This window comes from Chaetodon trifascialis, chromosome 16, assembly GCF_039877785.1.
Source record: "Chaetodon trifascialis isolate fChaTrf1 chromosome 16, fChaTrf1.hap1, whole genome shotgun sequence".
NCBI classification, from domain to species: Eukaryota; Metazoa; Chordata; class Actinopteri; order Chaetodontiformes; family Chaetodontidae; genus Chaetodon; species Chaetodon trifascialis.
This window is the reverse complement of record NC_092071.1, coordinates 20,439,259-20,460,180: the sequence shown is the minus strand read 5'-3', so window position 1 is coordinate 20,460,180 and position 20,922 is coordinate 20,439,259. Positions and strand designations below refer to the sequence as shown.

At 41.8% G+C, this 20,922-nt stretch overlaps 1 protein-coding gene across 2 annotated transcripts in view; it reads right to left on the bottom strand.

Moving 5' to 3' along the window:
• Nucleotides 1-20,922, bottom strand: part of atp2a3 (ATPase sarcoplasmic/endoplasmic reticulum Ca2+ transporting 3) — a 45,028-nt gene that overhangs the window by 14,281 nt on the left and 9,825 nt on the right. For both annotated transcript variants that reach the window (XM_070983888.1, XM_070983887.1), the window contains exons 2-8: nt 17,804-17,821; nt 17,397-17,479; nt 11,922-12,026; nt 10,425-10,563; nt 5,578-5,658; nt 5,225-5,310; nt 4,453-4,917 (exon numbers count right to left, since the gene is read on the bottom strand). In XM_070983888.1, coding sequence (XP_070839989.1) covers nt 4,453-4,917; nt 5,225-5,310; nt 5,578-5,658; nt 10,425-10,563; nt 11,922-12,026; nt 17,397-17,479; nt 17,804-17,821 — 977 coding nt within the window. The remainder of the gene's footprint in view (nt 1-4,452; nt 4,918-5,224; nt 5,311-5,577; nt 5,659-10,424; nt 10,564-11,921; nt 12,027-17,396; nt 17,480-17,803; nt 17,822-20,922) is intronic.

The following is a 20,922-nucleotide window of genomic DNA, read 5'->3' as shown; positions in this document are numbered from 1 at the left end:
TGTTCATGTCATTTAGTCTCTCTGTTTTGCGTTTGCTGTCTTAACATAGTGTCACAGCTGTATGAAGTTACTTCACTGGAACTGGTAAGGCATTTCCTGCATTTGTACCTACAGGAATCTTACGAACCTCTGTCAAAAGAAAGTTTTCTTAAATTTGTGCTTAATCAACTTCTAACTGAGCTAAATGCACTGACTGCAATCGTTAGTCAAAGATGCATCTACAGAACAAGACATGGTCAGTTTGGGAATTTTTAGACAGCAGATCAGTTTTAAATGTTGCAGGAAGTAGTGCAACAGTCAGCAGCAGCTACAGTGAGCTGTCCGTTGACAGGCTGCATGCCTCCATCTTCTCAGCAAAGTAATCCACTTTACTGTAACCAGCTGTTGTGTAGAAAATGTCTCACACTCATGACATGATGGAAAAACGCCAATTACTGTCTGACTTCTTTATTGGAACAGTGTGTGATTGTTTGGCTTCACTGTAAACAGATACACTAGTTCTCCTCTGTTGTTTTTCCTCATAAGGCAGTTGCTCAGAGAGTGTTTGCAGTAGTATCAAAGCACAACAGCACAGGTCTACTCCATTATTTCTTCTATTTTCTACTGATTTTTCATTGTATTTTGGGCCTGTGCCATCAGGCTCAGTACTCTCTCTTTCTCTCTCCACTCAGGAACCAAGTTATTTCCACAAAAGCGCACACAAACCAGGGCTGAAGGAATGAAATAAGGTTGTTCTTTCATCTGTGGTCAGTTTTCCCTCACTATCTAATCTGCTGTGGTCTCCAAGGAAACAAGGCCCAGTGTGATCCATGTGACTCAGTGGTAGTGGCACAAATTTGTGTTCTTCCACTTACTTCCTCTGAGCTTGTTTGGGGATGAATGATGAGTAACCCTTTAGATGTGTGCGTGTGTCCGTGTGTGTGTGACAGCAAAAGGGAAGTGCGGTGTCAGGATACGAAGGGGAATCCCTGGAAATCCTGCGGAAATGGGGATACCGCCACTGCAAGGGAGACACATGGAGCTATCAGAGCCACTGGCTGGAGACCAGGCCAAGAAAAAGCACAAATGGATAAGCCTGGGCAAACATTCATGTGGGCATTCAAACGTTAACGCACAAAAACTATAAAAACAGAGCTGCTGGAGTGTACGGTGAACACGAGGAGTTAAGAAACCATGAAAATGACTATCTCCAGGAAACACCATGATGAAAAAAAACTGTGAAGCGGAAGTTTGACTTGTCTTTGTGAGAGCGTTTCTGTGCTCCCTTATCTCCCACCAGAGAGCAGAGAGCAGCAGGCTAGGGAGCATAGGTGGAGGCAGAGGGTCAATATTTACCAGCCTGCCTCGCTCTTTTTCTGTGCGGGAGGGTTTCAGGGTTGCGGTGAGATCACTCCTCCGTGTCCTTCCTGCTAGAGGGAACTCCCTGCTGCTACACATTAATCACGCAGACACTCCACGTCATCTCGGGAGGCAGCGCGAGGGAGGGGCACAAGTACGGCAAGAGCACGAGTGCCTGCTGTACAGGGGATGCACAGTTCTCTGATGCCAACTCCAGTTTGAACCAATAAGAAAATGTTAAAAGAAAAAATATTCTGTATTTCTCCCTGCTTCTCCTGACGGCAGTAAGTCATGTCCTAACAGCCAAAGGACTGCGTGCAGTCTGCAGGATAATCAACTTCCTCATGAACGACAGTCATTAGTGTTTAGTGTTATCCTGCAGTCACTTGTGGCCACATTGGACACTGTTCAGCAAAAGTTGCATACTGTAGGCCTACTTTAAATAGTGTTATGGTCAGGGGTGTGCCTTTCAATTGATTGACAGGTGTCTCTGGCTATCACCTTCAGCCATGCCACTCAGCCCACTTAAGCTCCACCCAGGCTCCATCCCACTGCTTAAATGTGCTTTTCACCCAGCTTCAGGCTAAATCAACTAGACTAGAGGTATTTACGGGTCCTGACGAACCAAAATCTGACCTGGAAAGGAAATTATACTTAGTGTAACAGTTCTGGCTCGGTTCAGGTTGGGTCTCACGTTTGTGTGGTAATGTCTAATCCCTGCATAGATGCAAATGGATCCAAGTGTTCACAGCATCAGCTCTGATGATGTGTGTCAGCACAGAAGAAAAGACTTTAGGGAATCAGTAGCCTGTGTAAAAGATTTATGTTTATGAATGATGATTCTGCTTTGTACTTCTATTCACAGATGTTAAATTGGTTAGAAAACGATTATCTTCTGTCATTTCCAGAGTTTAAGAGAATGTTTTCGTTGTTGGTGCGGGAGGAGAATACTGGACTTTCTTTCAATAATTTTAGAAATGAGTCTTTGATGCAACAAATATTTTGGGGATTAATTTTCCATGACTTCACATTCATTGCTTACATTATGACTGTATTGCTGCTCTTTTCAACCACTGGTTGCTGCTTGTTAACTGATAGCGCATCAAGATGCTGCCAGCGGTGGTGTTCTTTCCCTGATGGGAGCTGTTCAGTTCAACTGCAACTTTGGATCCGGTTTCATCATCAGCAGATCTGTTTGGATCTCAATTTTTGGAATACTAATATAAGGATGTCAGGTTTGGGAAGGTTTTCGTGCAGGACAGTTTCTGATGGGGTCCAAGATTTTAGACCCATGAAGATCATGTAGTGTAGACTTCAAAATGTTTTTTAAGAAACCTACTTATGATGTGACGCACTTATTTATTTTCTTTTAGGGCTGTCAGTTTAACGCGTTAATTACATTAATTAATTACGCTACAAATTAACGTGCTATAAAAATTAACGCAATTAATCATGAGTGGCAAGTCAATGCGCAAGCATTTTAAATTTGGCCCTTTGAGTGACCCGTAGGCTGCAGTGAGGTCGCATCCTACCTGCGCAACTAGTCAAAAGCAGGGTGACAACAGACGTGGATGCGACACCGGAGAGCGAGGCAAGCCTACTTGGCCCTTTGAACGGCAAGTTTATTTATAAAAAGAACAAAGACGGGACTGTTAACAAGAACGCAGTGATTTGTACCTTGTGTAAAAAAGAATTTTCCTATCACCGTAGCAGCTCCAGCCTGAATTATCATTTAAACGCTAAACATGTAGTTGCTGCTAGTGCCGCTAGTGCGACCGTGAGCTCACTCCGCCAACCCACACTTGCTGAGTTAGGAAAACGAATGAGCAAAGCCACGACAGAAAAACTGACAAACTCAATCGCAAAGTGGGTTGCTGCTGATTGCAGGCCGATTTCAATCGTGGAAGACGAGGGCCTAAAAGAGGCGTTTCAGATCGCGTCATCTGACTCTAATTTCCAGCTACCGTCGAGAACTACAGTGATGAAAAGAATTCACCAGCTGTAATGTGAATGTCAGTGAATTGTAATGTCCTAGAATTCAAATTCTTTATTTGGGGACCTTTAGCAGATATGAGATTAAAATGCGATTAATTAGATTAATTAATTACAAATCCTGTAATTAATTAGCTTCATTTTTTTAATCGCCTGACAGCACTATTTTCTTTCTTACAAACTATATTAAAGTCTAGCACCTTCTACATTAATACAAATAATAAAGATTGTCTACTAATAACTGTATTTTTCGTAATCACTAGACTAATGCATAACATTCAGTTTGCCAACACTGTCTGGTGGTATCAGTCTTGTCTGAACACAAGTTTCGTGCTGCCCCTCTCACACTGGCCTGTACCTGTGAGGTCATGAGCTGAGGTGAGAGGTGAAGGTGGTAGATGTGAGGACAAGAGGTGTTAACTGAGATTGTGTGTGTGTGTGTGTGTGTGTGTGTGTGTGTGTGTGTGTGTGTGTGTGTGTGTGTGTGTGTGTGTGTATTTTTATAGAGCTAGAATAGCCCTTAACCGGAGCCAAGACAAACAGCAGTGCTGGCATTTACTCAGTGCTTGGAGCAAAGACGGCAAGCAAGCAACACGCACACACATACAAAACAGACAAAGGAAAGGGTGAGGCTATGTGCCCAAGAACTACTCATGAATAGTTATGGATAAGATCTTTTAGTACTTGTTGTCTAATGTAATTTATATATAGACCATTTATATGCGGACACCTACAGAATAGTTCAGGATATGGATCACTGTATTGTGTTTACTCAGGCGATGTGACATTTTGGAACCCTTCAGAGTATGTTTGAGCTGATCTGGTGATACACTGGGTGCTGCTTGGTCATGCCAGCCTGAGGTAAACATTTCAACACCACAAGGATTTTCCATCCCTCTTAAAGCCCCGTGAAAAGAAAAAAAAAGATTCATCTTTGTCAAATTCAACTCCATAACACCTCTTCAAAGGAAATTCCCAGAGGCTTTTTATGAAGTGTAATCAATCAGCAGGATGTGGAAATTAAATACTTAGGACTTAGGAATACAGTAATGTGCTGCTCCATATGCTAAACTGTATGCCCAGCAGTCAAAAGCATTTTTTAGTTCCCTGAATGCCACTTACTCTGCAGACGGACATCTGATTGGTGGTGAGGGTGCCGGTTTTATCGGAGCAGATGACAGAGGTACAACCCAAGGTTTCTACTGAGGGCAGACTGCGGACGATGGCATTCTTCTTGGCCATGCGACGTGTGCCGAGGGCCAAGCAGGTGGTGATGACAGCAGGCAGGCCTTCGGGGATGGCGGCCACAGCCAGGGCCACAGCGATCTTAAAGTAATAAATAGCCCCTCTGACCCAAGAGCCACCGTGGACAGGGTCTCCGAAGTGGCCAATGTTGATGACCCACACAGCCACGCAGATCAGGGAGATGACCTTTGAGAGCTGCTGGCCGAACTCATCCAACTTCTGCTGCAGCGGTGTCTTCTCTTGTTCTGTAGATGCCATCTGATTACGGATCTTACCTATCTCTGTGGCAACGCCGGTAGCAACGACAACACCTATGGCACGGCCTGCTGCGATGTTTGTGCCCTGAGGAAAAAGAGAGACGGAAATGAGTGCAGGGAAGTGAAGCAGAAAAAATCTGTCAAATCAAATACCAGTGAAACCTGATTTTCATCTCTCTCTGACCAAATGGTTCATGAAATCATTTTAAGACATGAGAAGAGTTTCTATCGAATCGAACAATGAATCGTAAACAGCGATAACCCCTCTGACCATTGCAGTGATTATGTGACTAAAAGTCAGGGTTGCATAGTTTTATCTATGATTTTATCAAATCCTGATATGGAGGTAGAAGATAAATATGAGTCAGAGAGCTGCAGGGCGATGTGCTTACAGAAAACAGCATGTTCTTTTTGTCTTGGTTGACGGCTCTGGGGTCAGGAACAGGGTCAGTGTGTTTGATGACGGACACAGACTCCCCTAAAGAAAAGATTGTACCAGACAATTGTACAGGATTAGATCAAGTGCAACAGTTGACTATTAGACCAACCATGAGATGTTTGAGCAGTGATGGAGCCAAACAAAGTTACACTGAGAGCCTGAAGGGGAAATGAAAGTACACAGACAATATCACAGAACAAAATTGTACAATGCTTATAACTGAATGTCTTCTTCAAGCAATAAAGGTGCACAGGAGCACAGCCTTGAATCAGGATTGTTTGGTGCCTGATGAGAGATGAGAAATACCTGTGAGGATGGACTGGTCCACTCGCAGCGTGGTGGATTTGATAGAGGTCAGTCTGATGTCAGCAGGTACCTTGTCGCCAACTAACAATACAAAAACAAACAGACACAAAGACTAAACAGGCTGGAATTACCTACAAAGAATGTTAACATACTAAAAGAAAGCAAGCTCATGACTATGAGCCTATCGCTACGCTAACGGCTCTGTGAGACCGTCCTGAGGGACAGTGACACTTTGAGCTATTAGTACTGTATGCCAACATGCTCACATTGACAGTGCTAACATGCTGATGTTTAGCAGGTGTCATGTTTACCATGTTCACCATGCTGCTTTAAACTGTTAGCAAGCTTTACTAATAAGCTCAAAGTACAGTTGAAGATGTGGGAATGACAATGGTTTTGCAGATATTTGGTCATAAACCAAGGTATTAGAGAAACTGAAAATATGACCCGATGATAATGTATGATGAGCAAGTTATTACAATTCCTCTGGGGATCTTAAATACATGTAGCAAATTTTACAGCAATCTATCCATTAGTTTCACTACCATTGTGATACATCCTCAGGGAACCATGAATGTCAATATTTTGTGTCAATCCATCAAATAGGTGAAGCTAGTACAAGCTACAAATGTTAACCTGCTTGCAGGTAGGGAGGATAAGTCAGGGGTCACAAAAGTAAGCTAAATTGGGGACCATGAATTTCTACACAGAATTTCACAGCAATCCATCCGATAGGTGTTGAGTTATTTCAGTCTGGACCAAAGTGGTGGACTGACCGACCAGCTGATAGATCAACACTGCCATGCTCAGAAATGACCTCAAGACCATCCTAGAGGAGCTATGACTACAAGCTGTTGAAACCTTCAGGAAAGTCTACTTTCCTGTAAGTGTAGCTGCAGGTGAACACTCAGTTACGTCCCATTGAGCGTCCATGTTCAAAAAATAAATCCTTGAGCAAAGAAGCAAGCAGGTTTAGCCCAAGCTCAGGCTGCAGCCGCAGGTAAACAACAGCTCGATGTAACCTTGATGGAGTCCCCGTTTTCAAATCATTGATTATTCCCTTCCCTTTTGTTCTCTCTTCACTCTCTGCAGCTCTCTGTGCCTCGGGCACACCACTTCCTTACATATGTCTGACATAAACTACAAATGAAGCTGCATTGAATCTACAAAATGCATTTCATCTTATCCGCTAGTCTTACAGTCTGCTTATTAAGCCTGCATATTAAACTCATATTTCAAAGCCACAGCATTCTAAGTATCTAATGCCCCAAAACAAAATGGTTATTGCTTCCTCTTTGTCAGAGCCTGACAATGAACATTTAATGGAAATATTTTCATAATAGTAGGACAGAGCAAGCTAGTGAAAAATGGATCGTTTGATGTAGTCAAAGACGATGATCTCAGAGCAGAGGAGTGGGAAATTGCTCCAAACGCTCCAGACAGATGTAATATTCTTCACATGTTTCTTTCCAGCATGACAGACAAGGAAAAAGACCTGATCATTACTTTGTGTGTAATAAGCTTCTCATTAATGCCAACTCAGAGTCATCAGTCATCAGTGCTTCTCAATGTTAATCACAACAAAAACAAGGGCTTTGGTTTGGACGTCCTGTTGAATTCCTGCTTTTCTCACTCGTGCTGAAAGACTCTCAACAGGCAGTATGTCCTGTGTAGCACACTTCACACTGAAAACTTTTCAAAGTGGTTTCATGATAAGTTTCTCAGTGTTCATTTCTTGATCTTCCTTCATTTCTCTCAGAGCTCCATCATCTCCTCTTGACATCTGCTCAATGCTCTGAGACTCGAGGGGGATTTTTTACAGTTTCTTTCCTGATGGGACAGAGACGGTGCGAGAGAGACGGATGAAGAGGCCGCACTGTGTGTAGCTGAATAGCCTGTACTTCCATGTCCATATTTCTCTACATTTTTCCATCTGACACCCATGGGTTGTGAGAGAACAGGAGTGGGAGAGGCGGAGGGGGAGAGAAGTATGTGATGTGTTTGTGTGGGAGATGGCTGGGGGCTCCAGGTTCACGGTAGCAGGACTGGCCGAGGGCAGAAAAGAGAGGCTTTTCAAACGCCTACCCACAGACTCCTGCTCCCCTATCGAACCTCCACTTTCTGCCACGGCCTCCCACAGACACTCTCCATCTGCTATAAGAGAAATTTAAATCCAAGCACAGCCACGTAGAGTTCAGAGAGGCAGTCTTTTCAATATCTGAAAGATCAGAAATTTGTCAGACTATTATTCGTAGTGCTTTGCGCATCAAAAAGCAAGAAAAAGTTACGAGAAAAAGCATCAGCCTGAGAATTCTGGTGATCAAAACAAATGAGGTCAGCTGGTTTGGCCAGCCAGAGTTCTCCTTCCATTTGGTAAAACTGGACTGATGACAAAATCCGAATGTCTTGCATAATATACTGGCAAAGAGGTCTTCATTCACGTGCAGGATAATCGTGACTCGTTAATGGGAATGGCTCAGTGCAGGTTTCCATCTCTTCAAGCCCTGTGTAAACCCTTGAGGAGTTCCTGACAACCTGACCGCTGCAGTCACTCCATTTAAAAAACCCAGGAAAGTTCCAGTGGAAGCGCAAATCACAACTGTGTCGTAACCGTGGCTGGCATCACAGGCACTGTACCTACAAGAAGGCAGGCGGGCAGTGGTGGTGGAAACTTGAGTAAATATATTTATGTTCTTTTCTCTCCTCAAAAGCACTTGTGGTCAAACAGTGTCCTTTTCCGATACTTCCATACAGTTTATTTTACCCCCGAGCATCAAGTTCTCATAGTACAGCCACCGGTTAATCAGAAGTACAGGAAAGCCTGGGAAATCAATGGAGGAAAGGAAAACATTTATTTGTTTTCTTTGTCACCATACCCCTACATGTTTTAGCCAGAAGTGTGTGCGTGAAGATTTCTGACACACATTTTCTAAGTGAGAAGAGTGTGTGGTGCAGCACCTACCTCAGCTGTTTACCGCTGTTTAAAACTGCTTAGCAACAAGATTATGTCAGGCAGACAGGAGTGCTTAATATATGACGGTGTATATTTTACAAAAATGCAGCAGGGTGCACACCACTTTTAGACCTCTTCTGAAAGTAATCTTTTTCCAGTTAATGCATTCTGTGCTTAAAACAAGATGGACTTCCAGCTTTGGCTTGTGCATCGTCTTCAAGAGAGTTTCCCATTTACATCTAGATCAAGCTGTAAAGGACAATGTCTTCATCTTCTAAGCACAATACCAACAACAAAGACAACCATTAAAAAATGCCTTCTCCCCGGAAACTTTATATAAATGCAGTAATTCCTACTATAAAGGAGACCATTTATCAACAGTGAACGAGTTGGCCTTGTATTCTAATTTTCATCCATTGTTCATGGCCAGTTGTTTAAAAGGCATCCGAGAAACAAAACAACGCTGAACATAAAAAAGGAGTGTCTCGCCTACTTTCCCCACAATGGGACAACCACCATGGACCCACCAGCAGCTGCTGACAGCCACCAAGAACATCATATCACTTATTCAAACAGCAGATGGTTCATTTTAAGCCCTATCGGTCTCTGCTCCATGCTGTCATCACAGGTGTCGTTAAAACCTCAACTCTCTATGAACTCCAGTGTCACAGAGATGAGCCTAATGGAGCACAGAGCGTCGTCATGGTGACCCTGTTGGTGTTGACAGTGATGAGGATGGCAGAGGTGGTAGGTGGGGGTTGAAGAAGAGAAGAGTCATTTTAGTGCATGCGACCTGTGTGGGCTTGCCTGCGTCTGGCTGTGTGTGCACATACATGTGTGATTGAGGACACCCGCTGTAACAAGCTCGAATTCCAAGGAACTGCTAGCTGTCACACAACCATGTGCGCGCGCACGCACACACACACACGCGCACACACACAAAGTGTATTTCATATTTCCTGTGTATTTCCCATGCAAGTGATGCAATTAGACTCTCTGTAAAAGCGACGGGAAATAATTTAGTGAATCTAAGGGAGGCCAGTCTTTGCAGCCCTCAGAGAGAGTTCCTTGGATGGATGATTTCATTTTCATTTTTGAAACCTTGCTGAAATTGAATAGCGCCAAAGCTTCACTGTAACCAATGCAGCATGTAGCTCTGCTTGCCTTTCCGTGCTGTGATTATGAATGAACGCTGTGATCTCTCACACACATCCTGAGCTCTCCCTCCTTTCCCACAAATCACTCCTGGCCATCCGAGATGAATCACTAGCCAAAGCCGAGGATTACACCCGCGAAACCGGTCATGTTGATGGTGAAGTCGCTGCTGCATGTGTGCGCTCTCACACATTAACTCTGGCATACACAGATGTTCGGGAACTAGAGTGACAACAAGACTATTTTTAGACGAGACTGCCCACACATGGGCGAGTTTACAGCAGGGGAACTGTGTGTATGTGTATGTAACATGGGGGAGTGTGAGTGAGGAGCTGACAAACATCCAGCAGTGTCCAGGTGGTGAGTCTGAGAGCATGGAAAGCAAAGGGAAAAGGGGGGAAAGCTGTGGAAAATTAAACTGGGCCTTAAATACAAGGGGTGACCACAGCCACTTACACAGAACCTCACATACACACATACAGACACAACTGGGTAGCAGCCCTGGCACCTGCATATCCAGAGAAAAGACTGTTATGTAATCAAGATATTCCAATAGTGTTTCCAGACTCATGAATGGGTGGCGAAGGCCGTGTGAGTTTGTGTTTCTGTGCATGTTGGTGGCAGCGGTAGCATACAGGCAGCTAGGTAACAGCTACGAGATTCCTCTGGAGGAAGACAAAGCATAAATTAGCGTTGGTGAGTGGCAGCAAGAGTTGTGCTGGATGCAGCCGCAGCCTACCTGCCACCTCCACTATGTCTCCTGGGACGATGTCTCTGGCTTTGATCCTCTGGACAGCCTTGCGGTTCATGCGGTACACCTTTCCCATCTCTGGTTCATACTCTTTCAGAGCCTCAATGGCATTCTCCGCATTCCGCTCCTGTGCAAAGAGATGTGGAATATTATGTATGTACCTATATATCTATATCTCTGTCTCTCTCTCTCTAAATATATATATACTCACTCACACACACACACACACACACACACACACACACACACACACACACACACACACACACACACACATTTATGTGTGTAACTGACAGAAGCAGTCCTGTAAGACATGACATCACAGACCAACCCTTGGGCTGATGCCTAGACTACGATGCCTCTGCTGCACGGGAATACAAACATGTTAACTTGAGTTACAGAGGATGAGGATGAAGAGGAAATGATCCAGAGAGAATTGGGATCTTTATTCTTTTGTTACTGTGGTTGTAGTTGAGCTATTACATTTTTAGGTAACTCACTGTTTGTCCTGCAATTGTGCCCAAATTGAGCATACCAATGCAAGGACATGTTTCCATCACTTTTACATAGACTTGCATTCATTTCCTGGAGACTTACTCCAACCATAACACTACATGCCTTACCCCAACTTAAACCTAAACCTGACCTTATCCTAACATTAAGTCTTCACCCTAAAATGTAATGACTTATGTTATGGGGAGTTGCGTTTGTCCCCATAAGGGAGGCAAGTCCCCACAATATGACTGTGTAAACAGATTTATGTCCCCACAATGTGAGTAATACACATCCACACAGACACAAACATAGATATAAATGAACATACACACATGCTCAACACCTCACATGATGCGTCACACATGCTCAACATATGTGAACACTTTTTTATTTATTTATTTATTTGCCTGCCTATCTCTTTCATAGCATCAACTTGAATGAAGTTGGTACAGTGTAAAAAAAAAAGTTTGGATGCAAATTATTACTTTTGGCATGCTGCTGTAGCTTAGCCTGCTACATTTCTTCAGTGTAATAAAACTTCATTTAATGTAGAGTAATTGGTAGCTTAGCTCACTACACTTTCCAAGTAGCTTGCCCACTGGAAGACTTATCCACTTGTTACACTGTGCCCTAACAGGGTATTACAACATGCAGTCTTTCCCAGAGTGCTGATGGTCATCCCGTCTCTATTTTTGACACTTGCATCAAAAATTCCTCCTTCCTCTTCAACACAAATGAACCAAACAAGCATTTTGCACGAGCTCCATGGTTTGGTTTGGTTATGTTTTGATTTGAGTCAAGTTCTCCAGTGTTGACAGCCTCACCCACATGCAATGTGCTATTAGGACATACAGATGTTTGACATCTCTGTCTTCTTAGGCATCCTTAGTCTTTGTAATCATGTGAACACTTTATGGAAAGAAATAACGTTATTCAAGTCATGTGTATATACACTTTACACAGAGATGTGGGATGAAGAGTGTATCTCACCTGCCAGACCCCAATAACAGCATTAGCGATGAGGATAAGAAGAATGACAAGAGGCTCAACGAAGGCGGTGGTTGTCTCCTCTCCCTCCTCAAACAAAGCCAACACCTATATGAACATACAGGACACATAATCTTAGCATAAACATTTTATAGCACAGCTCCTTAAGTCCTATGGTCCAACCCGAATTCCAAAAAAGTTGGGTCGTTGAATACAATCATTTGCAAAATGTGTTTCCTGACAGCGGTTTTACAAAGTGTTCCAGAGCCCCTAATAGTAACATCCTTTATATAATCAAGTGGTGAACCTCGCTCCATCCTCACTTGTGAACGACTGAGCCTTGCCAGGATGCCCCTTTCATACCCAATCATGATGCTATCACCTGTTACCAATCAACCTGTTTACCTGTGGAATGTTCCAAACAGGTGTTTTTGGAGCATTCATCATCTTTCCCAGTCCCAGTTCGTTACACCTTTCCCAACTTGTTTGAAACATACTGCATACATGTCAAAAAGCATTAGCAAATTTTCACATTCTGGTTATGTTTTGCACAGCATCCCAGCTTTTTTGGAATTGAGGTTGTAGCTAAATTCTATACATTTTCCGGAGCAGCTTACTTTGAAATATGTGATAGGAAAAATGCTTGAATGTTGTTGCAGGAAAATGTGGAGAAAGGAAACCAAACTCAAATGGTATTTGTACAGAGGAGCTGCAGCTCAGTTCTAGCGTTACCTTCAGCAGTGCTTATTATTGCAACCATTTATTCTTGAGCTCACCTTAAGCTAATGCTAATCATTTAAGCCATTTACTTTAAACTATTTTAGCTTGTTCTACATTCAATTTAGTTTATTATTTCAACAGTTTATCCATTAGCTTACCTGACGAGAGAAAGGTATAAACAGAAAATCCTAACATATGTTGGATGTGACCATTACATTGTGAAGAGGAGCGATTTTTCAGCTGAAAACTGTTAACTGCTAATTTAAGTGTTTGCCGTGTTGCTTGTAACTATTACTTTAAATCTATTGCAATATATATTTAAAACAACAGCTAATGTTACTCCATTTCCTCCATTAGCCGACTCGGCTCCTCCTGACTGCATACAGGACATTTTTTCCAGCTTTTTTGTTGAGTTTCTTCCATTTTTCATCCTTATGAAACACAACATTTGATACTCAATAAAAGCTCCTTGTGGTTTCTTGGTTTGATCGATCTGAGCAACCGTAAACGATGCAATACATAGACATTTTGAGTGTGTGTTATAGTCCTTCATACGCAGAAAATCACTTCTGGCCCTCCATCCGCATTTCTCACCACAATAAAAGAGTGACATGATGTCATGTTCAAACAACCTAGAGTACTTTTAGCAAATAAGTTCAACCAGTTATCCATGGCTTAACTATTAATCCAGTACTTTAGCTATCTATTTCAGCTGCTTATCCGTTACTTTTGGCTATCTGTTTACGGGGTACTCTTAATTGCAACACCAAGTGTTAAGGTGTTTGAGTGATGACTCGATATGTAGGTAAATTTTTTTAAAAATCAAATCATAATTTCTATTTTCATTAGTTGAGCTGCTCTACAATCTTTCCATGTACTCTGTGGAAACTGCAGAAGTACTGTACTCCCTTGAATACAAGTACCTCTGTTTATGAATGGCCGGTGTATAGACTGCAGTAAACCTCTGACCTCCACAGTCAACAGCAGGTGATAAAGTGTGGCTGAAATCAAGAGAGATCTACACCTGACCTGCTCTTTCACAACCCCAGCACTCAGAACAGAAAGGCTGGGAAATGGCCAGAGGGTCCAGACCCATCCCTCTGCAGTAAATACAGTCAGAGGCTGCAAACATTTTAAGGTGGAAATGACTGCAAGAACAAGATACTTTGTTTTTTAAGTGGCTGTGACATCCAAAACAAATATAATTAAATGATGGAGTTCTAATTAGTCTAATATGCCTTTCTCTGTCACTCAGTCGACTCTCATTCATTTTTGTTAATAAATTACATTTTTTGAAGGTTCATAATCTCATAATGATGATGAGCCTAATTAAAGTAAATGAAGGGTGTGATTTAAAGAAATCAGTATAGATTAATAGATTTAATAGAAGAGAGTCTATACACAGAAAAAAAGTAGTGACAAAACTCATATTTTGGGTAGCCTGGAGAAGTAAGATGATGCCTCAGATGACAAGAGCAATAAAAATAAATTAAATCCTGCAGGAAATTAGATCATTGGGGAAATAAAATCATTGGGATTACACTGGATGAACCGGGCTAATTTTAAACACTGTCTTTCTTGTGAAGCCCAGTTTTGCAGGGGTGTATTTTGTAGCACGCTTTAGATCCAGCACACCAAAGCTCTTGGATGGTAGGAAAATCACACACAAATGAACATTTACACAAGGATTTTGTGAGATCTACTTCTTTCTATGGCGCGGTGTCATTTCAGAGGACTGTGTACTGGAACATTGAGTGGGTTGAATGACAAGACAGTCAGCAGCTAAAGTAGTGCATTACAAAAATAAAAAATAAAATAATGTGCCCATTTACCTGCATCTTAAAAGACAGAGAGAAGAATGTGGGATGTTTCACAATCACTAACTTAATTTCTAGTTAAATATCCTTGCTTTAAAATGGCACGGCAATTATCGCTTCCTAGTTTTCATCTGAGGGATGTCAATCTACCAGCGTGATGTTAGCAACTCATTGATGCCATACTCAAATTATTACACGTACGACCAAAACTGACCATATATGATTTAAACCTTGGCCACTGGGGTGAAGCAGAAACTAGCTGTTAACACAACATTGATATATTGTCATCTGTTGATGAAATGATAAAACATTGGTGGTAACATCTGAGAAAATATGTGGCCCTGTAGCTGCTCAATGCTCCACCATGTTCGTTGGCTAGTTGCTAACTTTTTGTCCTTTGGTGATGGGCAGGTATGTCCAGAGTTTTTTTGTTTTTGTTTTTGTTTTCTGAAAATAGCTGCTTACTGTGCCCAGTTTATTGCTACCAGTGACCCTTTCAGTTTTGTAGTCATGTGATCCATTGTCCATTGTTGTCCAAATATCATACATAATAATCCTACAAATACAAATACTTCTACTTTATTAAATTAATAGGACCGGCTCCACTAATATCTCCATAGAGACGATAAATAATATTTATACTTTATTTATAACATACACTTACTCTCATGTTAGTCTGCTTTTGCCCCTTCTCTATAGCCAGATATAGTATGATGACAGCTGAATACTAACGATTCTGCAAGTGCCAGAGATGTGACTTAGTCACTGCGAGCTGTTATAATAAGCATTGAAGTCTGAAGATCATAACAGAAAGAGCTGAAATGACTTGATATTTATGTTTCCATTATTCTGTCAATGGCAGGTATAGAAACTTAAATTACTGCACAACAAAAGCAGCTGAGACAGAGAAGGTGAGATAAAGTGGATGTACTTTTCCATGATCTGATAGGGCCTATCAAATGATAAAAGAGTATAGTCTCCGCAGAGTATTGAGCAGCAGAGCGTACGTCACAGCAGCCTGAGCCTGGTCGATAGCTCATCATTCCACATCATTTGGGACGGTAAATCTCCCTCCTGACCGAGCTGAGATTGGAGGGCAACAATGGCAGTCCTCTCAGTGAGGACGATTCAAAAGACACTTCACACAATCAGCACGCATTCAGAGAGGGGTTTGAATAACTAACTCCCACTTTCATGCTGAATGGGAGTTCAAATGGAGAGAATGTGGGGGGAAATTGCCTTCGGCAATTTGAGACAAAATTAAGCTCAGCTTCAACATTGGGTTCTGAAATCAAAGCTTCATCACCAAAACAAACCTCTCCTTACAGCGTTAAACATTGCACTCCTCACACCCCACATGCATAACTGAACGCTGAGACACATGCCGACAGATGGCCCATTATATCTGAACGTCTCCAGAGTTTTGGAACGTCACACAGTGCTCGGCCAAAATGGAAAAACACATTTTATTCATATCAAATTTATCCGAAAAAACACTCTTAAGGTCAGCTACTAAAAAAATGTGCTGTAAACAAAGGATCCAAGTCATCTGTCACTTGACTTTTAAAGTCCCCTTATGTACTCTCTTGAGCTCCTCAACATTAGCTCAGCTTTATGTAGTGATGTCGAAAGCCAAATTAAAGATCAGCCCTCTTTCATCTTTCAACTCAAAGGGAGGAAGTGCACTGACTGCTTCAGGTGGTGAGACTGGCTTTCTGCGTGGCTCTGCTGCATTAAACACCTACCAGAGAGTTGGCTGACTACCAGCTTGTAGCTTCAGCAGAACAGATAAACTGTATAAAGAAATAATAAAGCGGTGTGACACACTGTGGTACAGCTCAGGCTTTTATGAATTAAATTCCCCAGTTTTTGCTGTAAATGTGTTGTCATATACTGTAAATATAAAATATGTGTGTGGTCTGATAATAAGCATCACTCTTGTGTCAAAGAAGGCAGGAGAGTCTAATCATCTGAGTTTGAATATATTCAAAATAACAGCCAAATGAGTTCCAGGCTAAGGTTTAACTTTCACTGCAGCCACTCCCTGACAATAGTGGTGGCATAAGACAGTGAGCAAACAGGAAAGTTAAAGAGCATCAAAGGAACATAATTCATCAAAAATATATGTGAATAAGACAAGTTGCTCTGGAGTGTAATATTTTGGTAATTTTGAGTCTGATCAGCTAACAAGGAACCTCACCTCAGTGACTGTGCAGAAACCACTCCAGGCAACGATGACACTGTAAAGCATTAGGGTCTGTGCGGCAGTGGAACAGGGGCTGCGTTCCACTATAAACAACCTTTTAAAAGTAAGGAAAGGCTGATTTGCAGGAAAAGTGAGCCCACACTCCAGAGTCCTGCAGCTCCAGCCCACGCCTGCTTCAAGAGCCTCTCTCTAACACGACAACAGCCAGAGAAGATATATTGTGTCATGTACGTTTTTAGAGCATTTTCCTACTTTCAGAAATAGCAACAGCAATTCCATCCCGAGACACTGGGGATGTGCTGTAATAGATGGAAAAACATTATTATGCAGTCAGGTTTCCCCTCACTCCACCCCTCTCTGACCTTCACCACCCTTGAACTGCAACCAGGGTCACAGTTTGAGGTGCTGCAGCAGACGGAGATTTGATTGATAGTTTTGTTTCCAGTTGGGCAGAAGTGCTCTGCCCGTTCCTGCCTCTGAAACCATATCAACAGTGGGTGGAAAAGCCCATAATACAAATGTTTCCACATGAAAAGGGACCACTAACTAGGCTGAGCAGTGTTCCAACAGGGGAATAAAGCTGCATAAAGCTAATGGAGCAGTCTGTTAGGTGGCAATTTCCTGGCCAGTGCCCAATTTGGGTCTCAGATACCCAGAGGGGTACAGTTGAGAATCAAGATCAAGAACAAATAAGCTGAAGGCCACTGGCATTTTAATTAGCTGGGTCGTACTTACAAAGGAGACACAGGCAGCTAGCAGCAGGATCCTGACCAGGAGGTCTTCAAACTGCTCCACCACCAGCTCCCACAGGGACTTCCCTGAAATAGACAAATACACATCAGACACCTTTACACATCACACTAAATTTAATGTCTGAGCTTCCACTGTGAGGACTCAAGGTCTACCATTATATTTAGAAAGGATCTGTAAGATGTATTGACATTAGCTTCATAAGCTGCTAGGAGGAAAGACAATCCATGTATTTACAGAGGAGTATGGTTGTGTGTTCATGGGTGGAAAGCAGCAGCAGTGTACTCCCAAATTCTAGCCCTCATACTACAGAGACAAAAAGATCCTGGCTCAAGACACTTAATCAGGTAGTAAAAGGAGGATCGCAGCTCGCTGGAAAAATCAATATTTACCTTCTTCAGCTGGAAGCTCTGTGGATGTCACACCATGGCGGTTGTAAAGGAATCGAATTGGCAGGGCCAGAGAGGGTGGAGGGTGGAGGGTGGAGGGTGGAGGGTGGAGGGTGGAGGGTGGAGGGTGGAGGGTGGAGGGTGGAGGAGAAAGACAAACAGCAGTTAACACATTTGATTAACTCAGCCTGACTTTGAGATGCATGGACTAGTACAAATTGCTCTGCAGAATCTTTCTGCTTGGTTGATTATGGATTCATATATTGTCTAAACAGGGAACAGAAGCACAGGATCCCTGGAACTCCTGCAACTGCACTTGTTTTTAAGGTAGAACTTCAGCTACAGTCAAAACACACTGGTCATATTTCAAGCAGCCCTGAATGGAACAAGGAGAAATATGCATAAACCTATTGATTCCCAATCTGACTGCTTTCGTGGATTATTTGGTGGTTTTGGTGGTATTAAGGCAAAACAACAAAAAGAACAAAAGAACTTTAGAATGAATATAATATCAACTTTACTTTAGAAGCTTGAACTTTGCTTCAGCTGCAAAGAATATGAAAAGCGATTGATCTGTGCTGAGAACAGCCTCATGGAAGTGATATTTGACAAGCCTTCAATGTATAAACAAAATTTGTTAAAGCAAGTAATTTGGTGTTTTCAAAGTCATTCTATTAAGGGGAGACTCATACTCTGTTAGCGTTCAGAGCCTGCTGGTGCAAGCCTTCTGTGATGGCCAAGCAATGTTACTGTAGATATACTGTATAAAGCTAAAAGGCAAAGCTCTACACAAGCTCTGACTCACTTGCTGTGAGATTTCAGATTGATTCTTTGGGAGATTATGGCCTCCTTTCTTTCATCAGTGCTGCTGTGAGAGAGACACTGCCGTTGCATATGTCTTAATAAGCAAACAGCAGGTTTACATATTTTCTAAATATATTCACTTAGAACATTATGTTCTAAGCGTTTGGGTTTTTTTTATTTCTCCAGAAACAGGGAGTGGTTTGGATGGGTATTTGGGAATTGCATTTCCCGGGATTAAACCCCAGTTATGATGATAAAATAGTCAAAGCAGGAAGGTTTTAAAGTTTACTTTTATCTGCTGTTGTATTATTATTGACACCTTCCACCTTCAGCGTCTTTTGTGTAGCTTCAAGCCAACAGTATCAATTTAGCTGCATAACTGACTCTCTCAAACATTGTCAGCACCAATTCTAAAACAACAAACAGCTTCATAAGACCTAAACAAGGCCTTTGATGCCAGTACGATTGCTCATCTTCTGCTCTTGGAAAGGTGAGCTGAAATCACTGATGGTCTGTTAGCCCACAAACGGATTCATATCATCTGTAAGATGGGACTCGATATGTCTTTGATATAGTGGATCAAGTGTGTCCTCTCGTGATGAATCTGAATATCTCAGTTGTGCGAGATCTTTACAACAAAACTTCTATTTTCTATGCATGTTCAGCCTTAATCTTATAAGCTTTTGTAAATCTCTTTGGGGTGCAACCAATCATTTTCATTATTGTTTCATCTGGCCATTTTTCACAATTAAATCTTTTAAAATCTTTCATAAAATGTCAGAAAATCAATTGAAAAATGCCTATCATATATTCCAAAAGGCCATGCTGGCATACTCAAATTGTTTGTTTTGACTGTCCAAAACACAAAGATATTTTGTTTATTAGAACCAAAGATTAAGAGATGTAAAAATATTCATATTTGATATACTGGAAGCAACTAGTTTTTGGCCTTTTTTACATGACTGAAACATTAACTGATTATTGATTTATAGTTAATGACTTCTTTTGTTGAACGTCTAAGTGACTGATTGACTAATTATTTTGCTCTAAATCTTCTAGGGTCCCAGGTTATACAGTTCAACTTTAAAAGAAATCATCATCACTGTAGCCACAGATACTGTCTTAAAATGCCTACAAAAAAACCATGAAGTAACCCTGAAATGACTGATCATGTGAGGATCTGCTGATTGTTTTATATCAGTGTAGAATTAATGTTAGTTTGGAATGTTAGTTTGACAAAACAAGCTGTTTTAGGGTGTGACTTGAGGCTATGGGATGGTCGCTTCATTTGTCGAGAACTGCATAATGTCTGAAAGATTATGCAATGAAAATAATCAATAGTTGGGGCCATTGTCAGCTTGTCCAGGCAACACTTTTCTTTGATCAAAGCTGTGGTGATGTCATTGACATTCACGCTGCAGCTTCGGTCTTAAACTTTATTTCTCAGTCTGAGCAGTCGGTGCACTAAACCCACCCTTTTTGTGCATCAGTATGTGGGTAAGCTCCCACAAAACCAAAGCCAAAAATCAACACGTTGCTCATTTCTTCTGCATCATCTTGTCATTTTGCATCTGTCATTTCAATAAAAAAGCTGGATTTTTTGGCATTTTGAGACAAGCTGAGCATCTTATCCACTCTGATTTGATTACCAGAACACAACACCCACCACATATATGAGTCACTGGTGTGAATAGAAAACACATCAGTCATATTCTAAAAAAAATCCAATTGACAAGTACTGTTGATCAGTGTCACCACAATGAGACACGCGTGCTTAGTCACTGCATTTGTCAGGTCCTCATCAAGTCCAACGCAAAGCCACAGCCAAGCAGGTCCAATGTAACAAAACACATGCATCACATCTGAAGAGCTTGATGACAAATGATAATGTACATCTGATTGGCAAACGATCTGCTCGATTTGGTACAGTCGCCTGCCATCAAAGTCTTTGGTGCGCTACATGAGTATGAAATCCTGACCTGAAAAGAGGAAGGGCCATGACGTGAGCCTGCAACCTCCGTCCAAAAACAGCCACTGCAGCCACTCACTTTACACATACCACTGGGGGAAATAGAAATTATTTCACAGGACTTCTGGAATTGTTCCATGGTTTCACAATGAGCTTTTATCAGGACAAAAGACAGATAACTTTGCCTCAGGAGATAAAAAAAAAAAGCTGCTTGATGACTTCAGGTTAATTTGGTTTGTAATAAAACCAGGAGAAGCGAAACAGATTGCTGCAGTACAAACAAGCTATTAAAGAACACTCAAGTTCTTAAATAGACATTAAAGCCCAGCACTTTGACTTGATAACACCT